The sequence below is a fragment of the Vanessa tameamea genome, chromosome 2, assembly GCF_037043105.1.
Source record: "Vanessa tameamea isolate UH-Manoa-2023 chromosome 2, ilVanTame1 primary haplotype, whole genome shotgun sequence".
Lineage (NCBI taxonomy): Eukaryota > Metazoa > Arthropoda > Insecta > Lepidoptera > Nymphalidae > Vanessa > Vanessa tameamea.
The window spans coordinates 46554-65282 of record NC_087310.1 but is presented as its reverse complement, the minus strand read 5'-3'; the positions used below and the strand labels follow the sequence as shown (position 1 = coordinate 65282).

Here is an 18729-nt window from a genome sequence, read left to right as displayed (position 1 = left end):
AACGGCCTTTATAATTTAAAATTAATTTTATTAAGAAAAAATGGTAAATATATTTCCATACGCAAAATGTTATAAGGGAGGACTTAATATCTATGCTTATGGTAGTAAATGGATATCGTGTTTTTACATTATTATGTATTTCATTTTCAGTTAATCGATTTCTCCATTTTATCGCTGACAATGATCACGTGTTGTTTGGTGGCAAACTCATCTTACTTGGAGGTGATTTTCGTCAAGTTCTGCCCGTGGTGATGGTACTGAATTCGATCAAAATCTGCTTGCTCTAGCCTTTGATTCAAGTACGCAACCTAAAACATTTACAAAGTCAACATGCGAATCAATACTGGAGAATCTGACTATGCTCCAATGCTGTCGAGCATTTAAAAAAGTCAGTGGCTGTGCCATTCTTGTACCTAAGAATGATTACTGCGACCAAATTAATAAACAGATCCAAGACAATCTTCAATCCATTTGGCATTTGCCATGTCGATAAACAAGAGCCAAGAACAAATTTTTACAATGCCATGGACAAATTTGGCCTTTATTTACCGAGCCCCGACTATTTACTATCCAGTACGATATCTAAGTTACGTCTTTTATATAATATCAGGATGGTAATTGGTATACTATGCTTCTTTACCATTCAATTAATTTGCATAGATTTTTTTGTAATGAAACAACTTCACAAACAATTGTTTATTTATTCTAACTAATTTTAAATCATCAAAATTCGTTTTGGTTGATTTTTGTCTGTATCGGCATCTTATATAAAAGGTATGTAATTTGAATATGTTACTAAATTCCTTCAATAATTATCAAAAACAATAATAATTATAAAAAAAGTCTGGACCGTTTTTGCGAATATATCACTATTTTATCTAGTACTAGCTAAAGCCAATGCATAATGCGTGATAAATCAATCTTTGAAAAAAAATCCTTCACAACTTTATACAGATCTACATTCAAATCACAACGTTTTTATTACTTTATAACTATTTACTATAATTGGGTATCGTCCATAACGAACAAGTCAAAGTTTCCTAAAATATTGCGTAATACCCCGTAAATAATTACTAAAATTAATGATCATTGCTAAATAATACGGACTTTTCCCAAACTTTTCGAGTCGAAATACAGTTTTTTTTTTTTTTCCAAAAACATTTCGATGTCTTTCACTTTGCATGATATACAATATCATGAATTTTATTATAGTAATATCAATTAAATGCAATTTTGAATACCTATGTGGGCATAGGTTATTGTCTTTTTAATTAGATGAGATTCTTTATATTATTATTGTAATTCAATCATATAATAAGGGTTGCTAATAAATATCGTTTAAGTAATTTTTCCACATTTTGTATGCTTCAGCATTTTCAACTATTATTACAAAGATAATATTATAATTACTATGTTTGGTTGCGCAGTACTGACTACTTTTTAGAAGGACCAATAGCCCAAGCCACACCTGGTGTCACAGTCAGTGTCTGATTTTCAGGAAATGTCACTTGGGCAGTGAACTTAGCTTTGAGTCGGTAATCGGTTTACGGTACTAAGACTACTAAGTTTGCTAATGTCAGAATGACAGTGATGCAAACTTTATGTCTTCGTTATGGTGCTATTTTGTATCTTAATTGACGACTGGTTTTCTAAGTAATAACAGTATCATTAAGATAAAGTAATCTAAATTTAAAGTGCAATACAAACGCATAGAGACGTTGATCAAATTTACCATGTTAAATCAGTTATCTTGATAATAATACATTTTTTAAATTATTTTCAATTGATGACCTATTTATTGTAAATTGTGAAGATGAAGGGAACAAAATTAGTAGCATGTGCCAGTCGTTGCATAGGCAGCAGCAACAGGCTGATAGCGGTTCATAGGTGAGTGCAAAGTCCACAATTCATTTCAAATTCATATGTTCTACTCTCCTGTCACCACCTTGGACTTTGTACTTTTGCCCAAATAAACTATCTAGGGCATCTCAATATCAACTTATTATATGTTTTAAAAATAGAATCATTATGTCACATATTTTAGACTTTTAAGTTGTGTCTAAAATAGGCATTAAAGTATGAATATCTTTTAGTGTCCATTTTAATGTTTGTTATTTTTTGTCAAAAAGATACTTTTTTTTTTTTGGTAAATCAATGTGTGACTTAAGTGTAAAAAATACATAAACTCTATTTTATTGTAAAATCTAAATAATTATTCCTATCACTGTTTTGGATTACAAATACATCTAATTGAAGATAATCATCACATTTATTTTACTTTGTCAATGTTAAATAATATCAATATATAATGTTTTAATTAGTTTTTTCATTTACTGTAATTTATTGTGCAATTGTGTTAAAATCTCTTACAAAAAGCAATACTCTGGGTTAGAGATGGTAATCCTGCATTTTAGATTTCAATTTTTGCAGATCATTTTTACTTTCTCTTATTGCCTCTTTGAATTTTAACAGGTTTGTACACCTGCTAAAACTTCTTTACCACTTAATATCATGGTTGAATTCAGAGACTAACATAAGTAACAATAATGGTTTATTGTAATGGTATTCCAATTTCTTTTTTTATTTAATCATTACATAAGTTTAATGTGAAGAAAACTCAACTTATTTACAGCCGTGGCAAGGCAACGGCTGCAACGGCTGAGGCACCTCGCAGTGCACGTCAAAGCACTTCTTTCACTCTCAACCTGTTTCGTGGACAGTTTGAGCCCTCGCAGGTCTTCCCTTTCCCCGAACCACTCTCTGATGACCAGCGTCAGATGCTCACTGAGCTTGTACCTCCTGTCGAAAAGTTCTTTCAAGAGGTATTTATAACTACTCTAACACTATTCATCACTTCTTCCAATTCCCCATTAAGTGGATGAAATGGTATGATTATGACTACATATAACATGATGAATATTCACTCTCTTTCAACTATTTCCTATATGTGGGTATTTAAATCAAGTTCAAAGATTACTAGATTGCTCTTATCAGGTCAACGACCCCGCAAAGAACGACGCGGACGCACAGATCGAGGATGGTACGCTAGCCGGCTTGTGGGAGCTGGGCGCCTTCGGACTACAGGTCCCAACAGAGCTGGGCGGCCTAGGTCTATCCAACACCCAGTATGCGCGTCTCGTGGAGGTGGTTGGCGCACACGACCTTGGTGTGGGCATCACCCTGGGCGCTCACCAGTCCATCGGCTTCAAAGGTGTGCTACTGTTCGGCGACCCTCAGCAGAAGGCGCACTACCTGCCGCGCGTCACGGGCGGGGAGTACGCCGCCTTTTGCCTGACCGAGCCCTCTTCGGGGTCCGATGCCGGATCGATCAAGTAATCATTGCGTCCAAGTTCTAGTGATGTTGTACGCAGCTTGACCTTTTAAAATGAATGAGACCATTTCTTACAGAACGCGAGCTGTGTTGGCCCCTGATGGCAAACATTTCATCCTTAATGGCTCAAAGATCTGGATCAGCAATGGTGGTATTGCAGAAATCATGACAGTTTTCGCTCAAACCCCTATCGAAAAGGACGGAAAGACTGTCGATAAGGTCAGTATCTTTTAGATTCTCATGGCCGAATTTAACTTGGAGGAGTTGAGAACTGCCAAATATGAGCTGCTCATGTTTCAGGTGACTGCATTCATCGTAGAGCGCTCGTTCGGCGGCGTATCATCGGGCCCGCCCGAGAACAAGATGGGCATCCGCTGTTCCAACACCACCGAGGTGTACTTCGAGGACGTGAAGGTGCCCGTGGCCAACGTGCTGGGCGGCGTAGGGAACGGCTTCAAGGTGGCGATGAACATCTTGAATAACGGGCGCTTCGGCATGGCGGCGGCGCTGGCCGGCACGCAGCGCTCCGCCCTGCGCCAGGCGGCCGAGCACGCCGCCACGCGCGTGCAGTTCGGCAAGCGGCTGTGCGAGTTCGGAGGCGTGCAGGAGAAGCTGGCGCGCATGGCTATGCTGCAGTACGTCACCGAGTCGCTGGCCTACATGGTGAGCGGCAACATGGACTCCGGTTGCCAGGACTACCACCTCGAGGTAGGTCGCGCGTGGGGGGTAGGGAGACCGCCATGTGGCTCGGCTCATCACGTTCATCTCTACGCAGGCGGCGATCTCAAAGGTGTTCGCGTCGGACTCTGCGTGGACGGTGGTGGACGAGTCAATCCAGATCCTGGGCGGTATGGGCTACATGAAAGCGACGGGACTCGAGCGTGTGCTGCGCGACCTTCGCATCTTCCGCATCTTCGAGGGCACCAATGACATTCTGCGTCTCTTCGTGGCGCTCACAGGTCTCACGAATTTTTCTAACGCAATTCATAAAATTGTTGTCAAGTTTAATATTCGTTACTCTTGTTTTAAAACGTTTACGCTTTCGTCGATAGTCGATCGTATGCATCTCGCCGAGCTTCGAACGAACCTAGTAACCGTGCAATCCGATCCGCAGGCATCCAGTTCGCCGGCTCGCACCTGCAGGAGCTGATGCGCGCATTCAAAAACCCGACGGCGCACCTCGGACTCATCTTCAGCGAGGCGGGCAAGCGCGCCACCCGCGCCGTGGGGCTCGCGCGCGGCGCCGACCTGGACCCGCTCGTGGCGCCCGAGCTGCGCGGCGCGGCCCGCGAGCTGGCGCGCTGCGTGCTGGAGTACGGCGCCTGCGTCGAGGCCACGCTGCGCAAGTACGGGCGCGGCGTGCTCGACGAGCAGCTCGTGCTCAACCGCCTGGCCGCCGGCGCCATCGACGCGTACACCACCGCCGCCGTGCTGTCGCGGGCCTCGCGCGCGCAGCGCCTGCAGCTGCCGTCGGCGCAGCACGAGGTGAGTGAGGCGCGCCGAGAGCGCGACTGCGGCGGGTGACGCGACGCGAGACTGACTGTTGTTGTTGTCGCTGTGCAGATGGGGCTGGCGGAGTCGTGGGCGGAGGAGGCGACGGAGCGGATGGGCTCGCTGGCGGGCGCGCTGGCCCCGCGGGCGCTGCGCCACGGACAGCGCCTGTCGTCGCTGGGTCAGGCCGTTGCGGAGGCCGGCGGACAGCCCTCGCGCACCCCGCACAACGTCTGACCGCAGCGAGACGCCCGGACAGATAGATTAAATTATTTTCGATATAAATATATATATTTTTAGATACTGATCCGTCGTTTTATTTTATTAGACTGTTAATCCATTATCTTCATTCACCCGCCCGTTTTTTAGTGTCTGGTGCTGTCGTTAGTTATCGAGAGTGAGAAACAGGTCTCCTGTCCGATATCGCCTACTTAATTAATAATTGTAACTTCCAGTGTGATTTTAAACCATAGGATCTTGTTATAATTAGAAACCAACGCCAGAGCGTTTCCGACAAAATCGTCCCACAGAAGTGATCTCTGGGAGATCTGGGACATCTTGGAGGCTTGAGTGAATAGCAATCTTCTAGGCAATCGCGTTATATCTAAAGACTATATCGGTACTCACCATCAAGTATTGTGGTTAAGCGTAACAGAATTCTAACATAAATTTAAACAAAAAAAAATCCTCGATCGTTCGTTTTAATTTAGTACGGTAAATTAATTATTATTCTGTTTTCATAATTGGTTAGTATATATACTGTTAATACTGTAAATATAAAAATTACCACGTGTCGTCTACCGGAGCCGAAGAATCGGGAAGCGATCATATAATAAAACGGATAGTACTCGAAAACACAGTTTAATACAGCTCTACAAAACCTAAGCTAATATTTACACGAGAATCATTTCAAGAGACGTCAGACGTCGACCTGCAGCGAGCAGTCCCAGGCGCGCGCGTTGACCAGCTTGAGCGTGGAGCGCAGCGCGCCGCCCGGGCCGAGCGCCAGCGTGAGCGGCTGCGCGGCGTCGCGCGGCCGCGCGTACAGCGCGTGCAGCGTCTGCTCCCAGCGCACCGGCGCCGCCGTCAGCCGCGCCACGCGCCGCCGCACGGCCGCCGCGTCGCCGCACGCGCGCGCGTCCACGCACGACACCACGCGCACGCGCGGCGCGCTCACGTCGCACAGGCGCAGCGCGTCGCGCACGGCCAGCTCGGCGCGCGCCATGAGCGCGGTGTGGAAGGCGCCCGCCACGCGCACGCGCGCGCTGCGCCGCACGCCGAACGCGCGCCCCTCCTTCTCCACGAACCGCAGCGCCTGCGCATGTTTGTCTTGTATTTTATGGGTCGAATGAGACTTATTACTTTTCAATTTTATCGAATCGAATTCACTTAAGGTTAATGGTTATTAATATTCCTGTTATGACTTTTCTATGAAATTGCATAAGACACAATGGTAACAATACAATCGGATATTTAACTGAGGCGGAAATCTAAATATATATAATATGTATAATGAAAATAAATCAACGGTACATATTTGTGATCTTGATTACTGATTTCTGTAACATGTAATCTCGTCAAAGTCAAGTCTAGTCACTTCCATTATTTTATAAGATTAATTTAGGTTAAGAAAGTACCCATCACAAACTATTCGATGAAACGAGAGATCGAATACAAGCTAATCCATTTTATCGGAAAAACTTACCGCCTCGTCTCCGGCGAGAACTTTACACCCCGGGAATAGGTAGTTGGCGATCTGGCAGACTGGGTCGGGCAGGTCGGACGAGACGGCGTGCTGGCGGGCGGCGGCCAGTAGGCGCGCCAGCGTGGCGTCCGGCGTCAGCCACACCGTCAGCATGCCGCCGCTGCGCTCGCGCGCCGCCGCCTCCATGGCCGCCGCGCGCAGCTCCACCAGGCGCAGCGCCTGCTCGAAGGGCAACGAGCCCGCGAACACGAGCGCCGAGATCTCGCCCAGCGAGAAGCCGGCCACGGCGCGCACACGCTCCACTGCGCCGGGTCGCGTCTCTCGCGCCAGCTCTAGTGCGCCCAGCGACGTCACCATGACGGCTGTCTGGCAGCGACGCTGGAGCTCGTCTTCGGGGCCCTCGCGGCACACGCGCCCTACGTCCCAGCTGCGACGATAAGCAGAGTTACTAGAACTCATGGATATTGTGGTGGCAAAGAGGATCAGTGAGAGTGTGAAACTGGGGCTCTAGTTACTAATGACGATGAGTTCCTCACCACCTACTACAATTTTGACCATGGCATGTATTCATGCTGGGACTAGCCCTGTAGGGTACTCTATCCTCTCTATTTTATAATCTGGGGGAGGATAAATCCAATGCAGACGGAAAGAGTTTAGATGCATGACCAACAGTTCTATATATGATTATTATTTTACTTGTACCAAGTTGTGTCGAGTAACAATTATATAAGGTTGTTTTAAATATTTCTTTAAAGTAAAGAAATTAACCATAAATGTTCAATTGTTGGGCTAAGACCTAATCTTCTTTTCAGGAGAAAGTCATTTCTTTATTTAGGGCACATTTGGAACAGAACAAATGAGAGATAATATATATATAATAAAAAAATAGGATTTATAAACCTAATCAAGTTCAAATTCAAAACCAAATTAGAATTATTAATAATCATTAGGAATATGCTCCAAACCTTCTCCTCAGAGGGAGAGGATGCCTTAGCCCAGCAGTGGGAAATGTACAGGCTGCTTATGTAATAATTATTAGTTAATATGATCTTGTTACTATTTGTTTGCAAAAAATAACATAAATAATGTTAAGTATCAAAAAAGTTTTAATCTTGGTGAATAAGGAACTACTTATTCTTATTATTAAAAACTTTAATACACAATAGTCATCAAGTTATTATTAATAACATACCCAACAATGCTAGCAGCAAGTTCATATAGGTCCTTAGCAGCTGGAACTTCCAGTAATCGTCGGCCCATTCCTACATGCTGTGAACCTTGTCCTGGAAACAATAGTACGGTCGTATCTTTTGGATCAATGTATGAAGTTGTCTCTTTCTTGGAATTTATTGTGTACGGCTGGGTGGCCCATTCTAACTCTCCTTCTGCGGGCGTAACCGCACCGACTTCAGCGAATGCACTAGCATCTTGTAAAAGTCGGCGCAACGGGGTTTTATTTTCATTTATATTACCCGCTTTTGAATTTACTAAGCGTTTTAAGGATCGCTGCCCTGTGTGGTAAATGGCGCGGCTAAGTAAGGATTTCATCGAGGCATAGGTATACCAAACTAATTATATAAATAATAGTTCAAGTTCACAATAAAATAGTCAATTCAATACAAGAGTCATAACATGCTTGAATTCTTTATATTAAACAATACACCATGAAGAGTTGAAGGCTGGGTATGCATTAATGAATGGATTTATTTGTCATTCGTCAATCTACCAATGACAGGTGACATTTCGCCATTTAAGTAACACATCACATTTGACATGAGTGTCTAACAGGTTATTCATTCAATCGAACAATATATACCTTTTAATTTCATTATATGAAATTATTCATATTATTAATTAGGTCCCTTAAGATGGCGGGGAGTTCATTTGATTAATTTAAGTGTTATTCAGGAGGAATGGGTGTTTTTTTAATCGATGAAATAAATAAAGAACAATTAATGAGTTGTTGAAAAACTAAATAAAACTTACATATTTTTTTTATATATTCTTTCTATTATAACATTTTCTTAATTTAGTAAAAATATAAGAACGAGAGCAAAACTGGTCTCTTAAGGTGAAAGTAAACTTAATTTAACTTGGAGTTCGGTCCCTTGTATCGTCGATGTCCACAGCAAAGGTGGAATGAGTGGATATAATGCTGCTCGGATTGCGCCGGTAATTAACAAACTATCTAATTAATAAACTTTAACAAACAAGTTAATTAAAAAACAATTCTAAAAATTACACAATTTGTGATGAACTAGACACCAGCTTTGTTCGTGGAGCGAACCATTGTAAAATCAAATTATTTATTGCTACCAAATAGTAGTGTTGCCAGATATACACGATTTAAGTCATATATGTATATGTATACGATTATTTACATGTTTTGTGCATGTACGATCAACATTCGTACGTTATTCTGATAATAAGGATTAAGTTAAAATATATGTATGGTATCCAAACTACCGATTTTTAAAGTTTCGTCTCGTATGTCTAGGTATCCTATATACCTATAAAATACCCATTGAGTATATAAATCTAATATCGATGATCAATCTCTGATACCGAGACTACAGAAATTTTACACTTAAAAATCGACGTGTTTAACAAATTAGGTAATTAAAAATATTTAAAAATAATTCATTAAAATCATTTCATTCTTCAGGCAGAATTATATTGTATCTGTGATTTAATTGAAGCATTTGATTGTGTAGAGCGTGAATCGTCTTCAATTGAACAAGCTAAAACAAGGTATCCATTAAGTGACTAATGTCGTCTGAATCTTTACTAAGAATGGGTTTTCTACTAGGATACATTTCAGCTCCATTAGGTTTACATAATATATACTATTTAGTTATAAATGCCAAAGTGTTGTCTATGTACAATACCAATGCACTGTTTGTCTTTTTATTGTTTGTCTGAAAGCAAGAAAGCAAAATTTAAAGGTAACTTTAAATAAGAGTAATATATTCGGGAATCACATCTGATCGAATTGAATCCGATCTATTCATCATTTTCAGCTCGAAACTCCATTCGGATGTTCACTCTCCATTCGAACTATGCTTACAACAATATTATTCATATTCACAATAAAATAGGTCTTTTAAGACACAGAAAAAAATCGTTATATAGATACGATAGGAAAGGTAAACTTATAATACCTTGTTTCTGACTTCACAATGTCAATACATCCTGGGGCATACGGTTTTTTAACATTACCTATTAATAAATTTAAATCTGATTTTAGAAAACGTAGATAAATAAGGCATATTATTCGATACAATATTATATCAATAAAAAAGCCGTGTACTTAGCATTATGCTAATTTCCAAGCGGTAAGTATAAATTTAAGTAATTGCACTCAATTGAACATAGACGTATAATATAAACTCTAAAAGAGTAACTGCTGAGTTTCTACTTTCTTTCGCCGGTTCTTCGCAGGACCGAGGTGTTAATTTCCGAACCGGTGGTAGATTTTTGACTTTCAATAAGCGATGTAATTCCTTATTGAATAAAGATTTTTGACTTTGAGTCTTATTGGTTCTTTATGGTAGAATCTACTTTCCAGAACGATGGTATCTAAAGTTAAATATAACTTAAATATAAGTCATTACATTATCATGATGACATGTTCCAATGTGACCCTATTTTAATAAAGAATATTCTGATTAGATTGCGACAATTGTCAAGCTTTAAATATAAGGTAATTTTAGTTATGCTTCTTTAATTATAATCGAACAATATTTGCTTTATGTGAAGTATTTCCTTGTATATAATTTGAATTTTAAAATACTTTTATTTATTTTTTATTAAGTTATATTTTATAATCATAAAGTTTTGTTTGTCTTATATGCAAAATGTAACTTTAGACTTTCAATTATATTTTGCTTATAATTAACACTATATTAGCACCGAGGCCGTTGGTGGTTCTGATAAAAATAAATAGAAACCATTTCTTATTTACCCATTGTACGACCGCTACTAAGACTATACTATACAATCACTATTCAAGACGTCTGGCAACACTGGTGTATTAACTATTCTATAACCTTTTTAAGTTGTCGTCTTACGGCTAGTCTATCACAGGTATTAATTTTTAAACATCTGGCAAAATTATAAATAGTTTTTTATAGCGACGTCTTGTGAATATAAGTTCGTAACTACGGGTATAATAAAAAATATTAACAACTGTCGCGTGGATTGTCAAAATTATAATATTTATTTTGGTCGTACCTTTCGACTTTCGAGAATTCCATCATTCTTGAATTCTCCATAAGATCGATTACTAGTAATCATCAAGAAGGTATGTAAAATCTTATCTTTTAATCTATTTATCAAATATTTTTTTGATTAATTCAAATAGATTTTATAATTATCGATTTGTTATTTCAGTTTTTACCTTATTCGATTCTATCTTAAGTATCGTATTATTTACATTTTTCTCACCGAAGCCACGTTAAAACTGTTTAGTATTATTTACTTTTAAAAGTATATGATTAATAATAATGCAACAATAAAATTAATATTTTAAATTTATCAATTGTGTTATCTAGTAGATATTGAACTTGTATATCTTTCTTAGTCATAACCGATTTTTATTAATATAAATATGATAAATTAACTTAGGTATTATGCTACAAATAACTCAACTGGCTTTATGCAGATAAAAGGAATTAAGGTATAAACTATGATTGAAGTGTGGGAACAGTAATAATTAAAAGCATTTCAATATTTTTTTGTAATAACATTCTAAACCAAATGGTTCAGAGTTCTCCACTATTTTTAATAGTATATAATATATAAGACAGATTGCCATACCTATTTAAAAAAAATTATGCTGAATTTTAATTAAAAAAAACACTACAACACACATTCTCCAGACTGGTATTTTTTTTATTAATATCAATATGATCATTATATTGTTGTAGCAGCTTTTATGCTGCCAAGTAATGTAATATTAATGTGAACAATGCTCTCTCAGAAATAGTAGATACTTTTGTTTAGTGTTATTAACTTACTGTTTAACAGTAATGTATTTAATTTTCTATTCCTATTATCTAAGTTATAATGTTATGGCCTCAGCTGAATTACTATGGATACTAAACTACGACAGGGCTCTTTTATAATTGAATTGTTTACTAAACTAAAAGCTTATTCGTGGTTAACATAAATAATTTGGCCCTCCTGTGAATATGGTTCTATTTGAGTTTTTCCACTCCTATGGAGTAATGCAGTTGAGATAAAAATAATATATTTTTAAAAAACTGGGTTTGTTTTGAGGGATCTTTTATGTCTCGGGTTTTTTAAAATTTTTGGTTGAATTTCGTCAGACAGTAAGCAAGTCTCTCACATTTTGTATATGAATTAAATGGTAAATAGAAGGATTTAAAAGTTCCGTTTCTGGTTTAGAAAAACCATAAATTTGTTGAAGTTTTGATTCAGACTTCCAAAATTATTATCCCACAATAAACATTAAATAATTTATTTTAATCTAAGATTTTACTTACTTATAGGATGGCTCGAGGACAACAGAAACTTCAGTCGCAAGCTAAGGCTGCTGAGAAATTATCCAAATTAAAAAAACAACAAGGTCACAGTGCAACAGATCAGAAGAAGGCTGCTCAAAAAGCTCTTGTTCATGTCTGTGCCATTTGTAAGGTAAAGTAAATATTGGTATTTAATTAATGACTTGAAAAGAATATAAAAAAAGCTTACATTTACTGGTAGATCAAAATTTACATTAGATAATACCAGTTACTTTATAAATCAAAAGACTAAGATTATGAAAGGATTGTAACAAAACCACATACATGACAATTTGTTCAGATATTTAAAAGTTATGGTGAAGTAATGAAACTCATAATAACACTCATTTTCATGGCAGTTGTGTAAAAAGCTCTTGAAAAATATTTTCTTTTCATGTAAATCTGATTAAAGTAAATTCAAAGTACTTATATAATAAGAAGCAGCAGAAGGTTAAAATGTTGAACACCATTAATGTACCATTATTTATTTCAGGCTCAAATGCCAGATCCCAAAACATACAAACAACATTTTGAAAACAAGCATCCTAAAAACGAGCTACCAGAAGACCTGAAGGCGATTTAAATGTGAAATAAATTAGTTTTCATCATGACACCGACAGTTAGTGAAAGAAGAATAAGAAAGTGTAACTGTTATAACTCGATATATTTATCTATTGGTTCATAACTGGCATATCTACAACTGTAAACGATAAATGCAAACAATCTTTCATTTAAATGTATTAAATTGAGAAATCATTCCATACACATTATTCTTTGGAATAATATTGTTGGTGTCATGGTGGTGATCCACAATTTTTTTTATTTTGATTTAGTATCAGCTTTTTTTATGTTTAAGAATACCAAAACTACTGTACTATTTTACAATTTGCATTTGGTTTTACCGTCGAGTTTATTGTATGTATTAACACCGTGTTAAGGTCGAGGCGTCCGCAGACGATACGATCGAGCCGCAACGGCATCTCGACCGCATCGTCCAGCGCTCTTCATCTGCATATGTGTACGGTATTATATTCAAAATATACACGTTATTTAATTAACCGGCTTTGATCATTACGGAGTCACATCTTCTCGTAAGTCTCGACGTGGCCGCAGTCGCAGGAACGGCTATATATGTCCGCAGCAGCGTCGTAGGTCTCGGGCCCGAAGGCATGCTCATGGTGCGCACGCGTGCGGTCGTACAGGCTGGAGCGCACGTCCATGCGAAGGGCGCGCAGGCGCTTGCGCGCGGCCGTGTCGGCGGCCTTGTCGCGGCGCGCGCGTCTCTCTTCGAGCTCGCGCTGCAGCTCTTCGGGCGAGCCCCACACTAGCAGGGCGCGCGCCTCCACTTGCGCGCGCAGGTACAGGCGCATCTCAGCGAAGCGCGAGCGGTGCGGGTTGCGGCGCCGCACGCAGCGCAGGGCAGGAGGTCGAGAGTCGAGGTCGCAGTCCTTCAGGAGATACTCGCTCTTCGCCTCTGTGCGAGTGATGAGACTGTGGGCGTCCTCGTCGTCCCTGCAACGTTTTAAAAATGTTATACAGGATATCTTGGAGGATGCCTTTAATATTGATGACAACATTTATGTGCTTTTTAAAAACTTATGATAGAGTTTACTCCAGATGTCCCATATTCATTTTTATAATTATTTACATTGATTCTTAAGAGAGTTCTGCAGTGAACTATACTTTAATGTTTGAGTATTATAAGTCTCAAAGAGGCAAAAATTTAATCATAGTTGCCAAGTGAAATTATTAAGTGTGGTAAAGGAGTAAGACTGAATTATTTTATATAACTTTTTTACTTGACTTAACACAGCAATTAAAGTAAAATACTGTTTACCAACTACTTTATTTTTAGTAATCCTAAAATTAGTTTGATATCTAAATAGCATGTCACACTTTATGTCTAAAAAATTGCATTTTTGATGGTACTGGAATAAAGTATTAAAAATTATACTATACTGGACTAAATACTTCAGACTAGTTTTAAAGTGATTAATTATTTTCTCGCTGCTTTGAGCGTAACTGTACCAGTTGATAGCTTAATGAGAGAAGTAGTAACCTGCAGGCATCACAGACACTATAATCAAAAGTGTCGAATAGGTATGATTGTGGAAAGGGTAGTTCACAGACGAGACAATGCGGTTGCTCCAAGCGGTGCACGACGGGCGCGGGACGCACACATGGCGTTGCGTCGGGCGCAGGCTCTTCCTCGAGCAGGAATCCGCCGCCAGAGTCCAGGGCTCGACTTACATTCTTTTCCACTCTTTGACATCCCTCATACATACTACAAGACACAATGATGATGACATAGTAGTTGACATACTAGATACGAATACATATATGTTTTTGAGGTGAGAGGGCTGCTTATGAAAATTGCATTTAAGTTTTCCAATATTTTATTCAACCTCGGGTTATTTTTGCCTGCCTCTTAAATTTACTTTGACTTGGACTTGGGAGATGGGAATTTACGATAAATGCTAACTTTGGACGTTGGACTAATCGGGCCTCTCTTAATGCACGTGCTTTTTGTCTATTTCGTTCTGCCCGTGCTCGTTGTGCAGCAGTTAGTGTGTTTGAATCCTTATCATCTTTGAAATAAATTTCTTCTGTGTGATCTATTTTATGCTCATTGTCTGTGTCCATAACGTGATCTGAAATTAAATAATATAAAAATTGAAATTTCATGCAATATGGAATAATACTAAACAATTTTTTTTCTAAAATTCAAACATAATTATGATCTAATATACTAGGTAATATGCATATAAAATAATTACATGAAAATGTAGTAAAAACATAGATAGATTAAAAGAAGAAACTAATACAGTATACATATATTTTAATATATTTTTTTTTAAGTTAATTTCAACTTATTGTTTAATTTTACTTAAATCTATTAAGGTCATTATAGTCATTTGCTATAATATCTTTTAAGTATTATATTGGAATATTAGGTATATAAAAGTTTAAACGTACCTATTTAATTCAAATATTTATATACTAACCTGTAATTCTTCGATGTTGAATAAACTTTAATTAAATAATAATAGTTTTTCTTGTTTTTTCATATATGTGGACTTATATTATTTCTCTATTTTTGGACTTACTATAACGGAAAAATTTGAAATGCAAATAAGTCACAATAATACAAATATTTACGTAGGTTAGAATGTCACATAAATGTATGAATTAGATACAATTGCAGAATTAGACTAGATACTTAATATATTACAGAAATACTAATGTGAATTGTATGGCATAACCGCAATGAATACCGATGTCCGATACACTTTATGAGAATGTCAAACTCGGAACAAAAATATGCGCTTTTCGGATTTTGGTGACAGATGTCAAACTTGGGACTATGACTATTACTCTAATACATATACTATATATATAGCGTATAAAAGCCACAAAATACAAAATTATTTAGCGTACAGAAGTGAAATATGTAAAAGAAAGTTATTTGTTAATTAACTGCTGCTAGTTATTTGTACGATGTATTTATATAAGTTGTATGTATCACTCTCGAAATTAATTAATAACATTTTTCTTTATTGGTTAAGTTAAGCAATTAAAGTCAAACAATACAATAATGTAAGATAATGTTATAATAATATTCCCGGTTCTAGCGTATCCAGAAGAGAGCTTCAATTTCCCGCCAATGTTTTCTTTTTTTTTTTAATGTTGCCTGCTTCAAAAATCGTAGCTACAACATCTAGATTAAAAAAAAAAAAAGACAAAAATATAAATTACTTTAAACAATTTACTAACAAACCAAAAATAGTTCTAACTTTGTATTTATCTTACATACATATATAAATAAACTTTCGCAAGAGTGAGAAAAACCTGAGATGTATAAACAAGATGCTCAGATGAACCAGATTGGATAGCAATCTTAGCGTATGAGTTTGCCATTTCATTACTAGTAATACCGGAATGACTAGGAATCCAGACTAGTGGTTTGCACCGGAGCGAAATCTGGCGGACCGGTGATATTCACCGGTGATTTGCCGAACTCCGGAGATTCACCGGTGATATTCGGTGAAGAAAACCATTAATTTCAAAATATGTTTTTTATTAATTGAAAAAAAAAACACAATGGGAGATTGATAGGACTCTGGATCTTATTTCTATACATATGTATTATAAAGATAATAAATTCTGATTTTGATTCAAAAAACATAACATATCAATTGCATCATGGCGCAACATATTTCTTCGATCATTTAATATGTGTCCTGTCGTAGAAAATACTCTCTCAGACCGAACAGAAGTTGCTGGCACAGCTAGATATTTGAACGCTATTTCGTCCAAAGGCTCCAAATGTTTATTGAATTTCCAAAATTGAACCACATCATCCCAGTTATGGCTGTTATGTGGAAATTGTGTTTCCGTGTACATTTTTATTAAGTTGATTGCTGTGGCTGCCGTGATACCTCCATTATTGAGATTTTTTTTTTAAAAATCCTAGCAAATCTGGGCGACCTGTGTCGCTAGTACTTGCAATACTTAACGTGTCTATGTCTGTGACTTGGGGTAGGTTTCTGACTCGGATAATATTATTTATTTCTGCCTTTACGGCTTCTTTAGCAGCCAATTTATTATTCAAATGTCTGAAGCTATTCCTGAAAACGGGATGCAGTATGGTGGATATGCGACAAACTGTTCGAGATTCGTAATCCAATAAATGATTGTTCATATTTTCTTTTAGTGTTTGCAGGGGCCCAAACTTTGAATGTTATCAAACAACCCATAAATAATCGGTATTATTAAACTAGGATGTCGGATATTGATCTCCGCTTATCATTTCAGTGGCTTGCTCAAATATGTCTAGTAAAATCACTACATCTTTTAAAATATTCTCTTCTTCTGGGCTAATTATATCAGGCGCTTGGGGCAGTTTTCTTTGTGCCGCGGTTATACTGTCAATTAATTTTAAAATTCTTTTTATCATATAATAAACGCTATTCCAGCGGGTGCGAACTTCCTCTATCAATTGTAATGGTTCTACATTTGGGTTTCTTTCTTTTTGTTCTTTGCAAAGTGTCAGTGTGGCAATATTAGATTTTTTGAAATATTTAACTATTTTTTTGCACTTTTCTATCAAATCAATTAATCCAGGAACTTTTAAGGAATATTCTACAACCAAATTTAGAGTATGTGCAAAACAAGGCATGCTACGTAGTCCTAACAGTCTCACCATTTTTACTATATTGGCCCCATTATCTGTCGTGATGCAAATAACTTTATCCCGGATTTCCCATTCAGTAAATATTTGATGGACAACATCTTTTAAATGATCTGCTGTGTGTGACTCTGTTAAAAGTGTAGTAGTTAGTACACAACTTTTAAGATCATCTCTATAAAAAAAGTGTACAGTAATTGTGATGTATGACTCCATAGAATTACTTGTCCATACATCTGTGGTCAGTGACAAGTTATCAATATCAGATAAGATTCTTTTTAACTTTGCTTTCAATTCGTTAAACAATTTGGGCATTGCGGCCTCTGCCTCGAATCTCGCGGGCAGCGGGGCGGCGGCGGCGGCTGCGCGGGAGCGGCAGGATCTTACGCGTATAATCAAATGGACCGGCCCTCGAATACAGCGGTGCAGGAGCGGCGCGGGGGCGGGCAACGAGCGGTGCACTCCGGTCAAGCGGTGACCGCCCGCGTTGCGCGTCTGCATTGTAGGTATAGTGTTGTACATTTTTTTTGTGACGTATCAAAATGTCTTCGGACGTGCAAGAGCTAATTATTTCGGCAATCTTTGAGAGGACACCCATATGGAACAGCAAAGATGTGAACCATTTTTAAATAGAAGAATAATTAACCAATTATGGGAAGAAGTAAAAAACGAACTGAATATTGAAGGTAAATATAAAAATGATTTATTATGTCAAATACAATATTTATTATGCTTTACAAATTAATTAGTAATTAATGCGATTATTTACAAAATATTCTTTGAATTTTTCACGTAGTTCGTTTTTCTGGAATTCTGTAATTTGGATTAATATGCCGAACAAAGTTTCTAAACCCCTTATCATCCACCATCGAAAACGGTTGAAAATCGGTAGCTAACATCAAAGTTAGTGCTTCGTCTATTTCCTTAAAATTTGGACTAAGAGACTGCTCTATAGTGGATACGCTATCATTGTTATCACCAGATGATATAGAAGAATTTGTTTGTGTACTCACAATCTCCGAATGTTTTCTTTTCAAATGTGATAACATATTTGATGTTCCGCCTCCAGTTGTTAGCACGGCAGAACACAATTTACACCGTACTTTGGTCCCGCTTTCGTCTACCTTGTCAAATTGACCTCTAGTTTTTGACTGTACTTTTGGCATTCTGAAAATTTATAAACAAGTTTAAATATGTTTTGACAATATTAAAATTTTTATTTGTAAGTATTAATAAGTTTTAGTTTATAATTACTTTTAGTTTTGCACTTTCATTAAACTATATACCTACCTATATATTTTTTCGATAACGTAGGTAGTATTATAATTTCCCACGTAACTGTATTCTTTGATGAATATAATTTACAAGAGTGAGTAAATACGGTACGCAACGAATCTTTTTTGTAAATATACTTTTGGTGAATTCCCGTTTCCAGAGACAATGACCGTATTTTTGTTTATGGAATATGGCCCTTATGCAAACTCTATGT

At 37.7% G+C, this 18729-nt stretch overlaps 4 protein-coding genes across 4 annotated transcripts in view; 2 read left to right on the top strand and 2 right to left on the bottom strand.

The window, feature by feature from the left end:
• LOC113403688 (zinc finger protein 706-like) overlaps nt 1-13108 on the top strand; it is a 68154-nt gene extending 55046 nt beyond the window's left edge. Inside the window, exons 2-3 of the mRNA XM_064215479.1 lie at nt 12041-12185; nt 12546-13108. Coding sequence (XP_064071549.1) covers nt 12041-12185; nt 12546-12635 — 235 coding nt within the window. The 3' untranslated portion in view covers nt 12636-13108. The remainder of the gene's footprint in view (nt 1-12040; nt 12186-12545) is intronic.
• Nucleotides 1558-5129, top strand: LOC113403680 (very long-chain specific acyl-CoA dehydrogenase, mitochondrial). The gene is made up of 8 exons (XM_026644260.2): nt 1558-1887; nt 2633-2822; nt 2995-3332; nt 3409-3550; nt 3632-4039; nt 4107-4290; nt 4446-4816; nt 4895-5129. Exons 1-8 carry the CDS (start codon nt 1814-1816, stop codon nt 5057-5059), a joined length of 1872 nt encoding a protein of 623 aa, XP_026500045.1. The 5' UTR covers nt 1558-1813; the 3' UTR covers nt 5060-5129.
• On the bottom strand, nt 5668-8221 carry LOC113403682 (probable malonyl-CoA-acyl carrier protein transacylase, mitochondrial). Its single transcript, XM_026644262.2, has 3 exons — nt 7720-8221; nt 6528-6954; nt 5668-6137 (listed from the first exon to the last, which is right to left on the bottom strand). The coding sequence occupies exons 1-3, from the start codon at nt 8073-8075 to the stop codon at nt 5742-5744; spliced, it is 1179 nt and encodes a 392-aa protein (XP_026500047.2). The 5' UTR covers nt 8076-8221; the 3' UTR covers nt 5668-5741.
• Nucleotides 12522-17741, bottom strand: LOC113403685 (DNA repair protein complementing XP-A cells homolog). Its single transcript, XM_026644265.2, has 4 exons — nt 17465-17741; nt 14535-14703; nt 14112-14336; nt 12522-13564 (listed from the first exon to the last, which is right to left on the bottom strand). Exons 1-4 carry the CDS (start codon nt 17739-17741, stop codon nt 13132-13134), a joined length of 1104 nt encoding a protein of 367 aa, XP_026500050.2. The 3' UTR covers nt 12522-13131.
• Between the last annotated feature and the right edge of the window lie 988 nt (nt 17742-18729).